Consider the following 1,844-nt stretch of genomic DNA (forward strand, 5'->3'; position numbering starts at 1 on the left):
CATGGGACAAAGAGGCAAATGTGCCCGTATGCCCCACAAGCACTGGAGACCACTGTGGGCTGTCCAGCAACGGCAGCAGGGGCTTTGCAAGGGCCCATTAAATGTCTGGAGAGATGAACATGCAGAGAGGTGCCACAAGTGCCCTGGTGGCACACGATTGCCCTGGGATGGTCCTTGGGGGACCCTCACAGCAAACATGTCGTGGTGTCCCCAGGGCTTCCACAGCTTTGCTGCATCATAGCTGATCCCTGCTCTTTCCAAACAGCCCGTGTGCAAGCCGAGATCGATGCTGTCATTGGGCAGTGCCGGCAGCCAGCTCTGGAGGACAGGAACAACATGCCCTACACCAACGCCGTCATCCATGAAGTGCAGAGGAAAGGCAATATCATCCCTTTCAACGTGCCTAGAGAAGCGGTGAAGGACACAGTCCTGGCTGGTTTCCGGGTGCCCAAGGTGAGCCCAATTTGGATCAGTGAGGTCTGAGCAGGAGACTTCCATCTCCCCGTTGCTGCAGGGACAGAGCTGCAGCATTGCTGCCCCTCCCAGAGGTCACTGCTGTGGATCATGTTGTGTTGCTCACCCAGCACTGCTCTCTAGCACACTGCTTTCTCCATGCCCAGGATGAATGCCATGAGGTGCTGCATCCGTGCGTAGCAGGGACGGACAGAGCCCTCAGCATGCAGCTTTTTCTTAGATGAATTTTTAGGAATAGTTATGTTCATGAGAGAAAAGAGTGGGTCTAAACAATCAAGCATGGCCAGGCAAAATGAGTGCAAGACGTGGATTTCAGATTTGTCTAACAATGATCTTCTTGTCAAGAACACAGGAGGGTAAAAATCCCCCTCCTGTTGGCAGTGGCAGAGAGAGTGCAAAGTGATTTTCTTTCTCTTGTACCAGGGCACTATTTTGATCCCAAATCTGTCCTCTGTGATGTTTGACCAGAAGGAATGGGAAACCCCTCACAGTTTTAACCCCGGACATTTCCTGAAGGACGGTCAGTTCAGGAAAAGGGAGGCGTTTATGCCATTTTCTATAGGTAAGATTGGATCAGTTTACTGCGATTTGGTGCTTCTGTGCTGAAGCTCTGGGATGGGGCATCCAGCTGCACAATGGAGAACCTGAGCTAAGCAGTGATGGAAACAGGAGATGCTGGCTCCACCATGGGAGGGGCTGCTTGCCCACTGCCTGTATCAGTCAACACTAGACCCTTCCTTAGCAATGACTATGCAGGCACCTCAAAGAACCACCTCCACCACCTCTTAGGCCTTTCTTCACAAGCACGGGAGACTACAAAAGTGTTCCAGAAATGCATTCAGCAATGCAAGAGCAGTGCTCTGTGCTCCCAGTCCCACACAGCTGAGGTCAGTGGGCTCTGCCACCACCATCACAGGGTGCCTGTCCTGGCCAGCAGCTTCCTTGCGGAGTGTGATTTTAGCATCTCTGATTTCCTGCCCAAGCATGGCACGCTTTCTCTGGTGATTTGGTTCCATTCCTTGGAGCCCAGCCAGGCACACAGGGATTACACGTGAAGCACTGCTCATCCCAGCAGTACTAGGATAGGGTAGGATAAAATGCGTGTGTATACACTGACATGCACGTGCCCTCACTGCATCACCCATCGGGAGCTCAGTTGGGACGGCAGTGCTGGTGCTGGAAATGGAAGGCGGGCAAGGGGATGCGGGCAGGGTGATGTTCCTGCAGGAGGTGTGTGTCGAGGCTTTTCCAGCAGAGAAAGCAGCTGGGCAGCCAGCAGGGCTGAATGGGCGCTGGGCGGCTGTCTCCGCAGGGAAGCGCGCCTGCCTGGGTGAGCTGCTGGCCCGCGCCGAGCTCTTCCTCTTCTTCAC

At 54.1% G+C, this 1,844-nt stretch overlaps 1 protein-coding gene across 1 annotated transcript; it reads left to right on the forward strand.

Annotated features, from left to right (window-relative positions):
- Positions 1–257: 257 nt before the first annotated feature.
- LOC100548965 (cytochrome P450 2J3-like) lies at positions 258–1,839 on the forward strand (the record flags this gene model as incomplete). The annotated part of the gene is given in 4 exon segments (XM_010726387.2): positions 258–262; positions 264–453; positions 898–1,036; positions 1,787–1,839. Coding segments are annotated over 4 exon segments (387 nt in total), but the record flags the coding sequence as incomplete, so codon positions are not given.
- Positions 1,840–1,844: the final 5 nt, after the last annotated feature.

The sequence above is a fragment of the Meleagris gallopavo genome, assembly GCF_000146605.3.
Source record: "Meleagris gallopavo isolate NT-WF06-2002-E0010 breed Aviagen turkey brand Nicholas breeding stock chromosome 10 unlocalized genomic scaffold, Turkey_5.1 Chr10_random_7180001836652, whole genome shotgun sequence".
NCBI classification, from domain to species: Eukaryota; Metazoa; Chordata; class Aves; order Galliformes; family Phasianidae; genus Meleagris; species Meleagris gallopavo.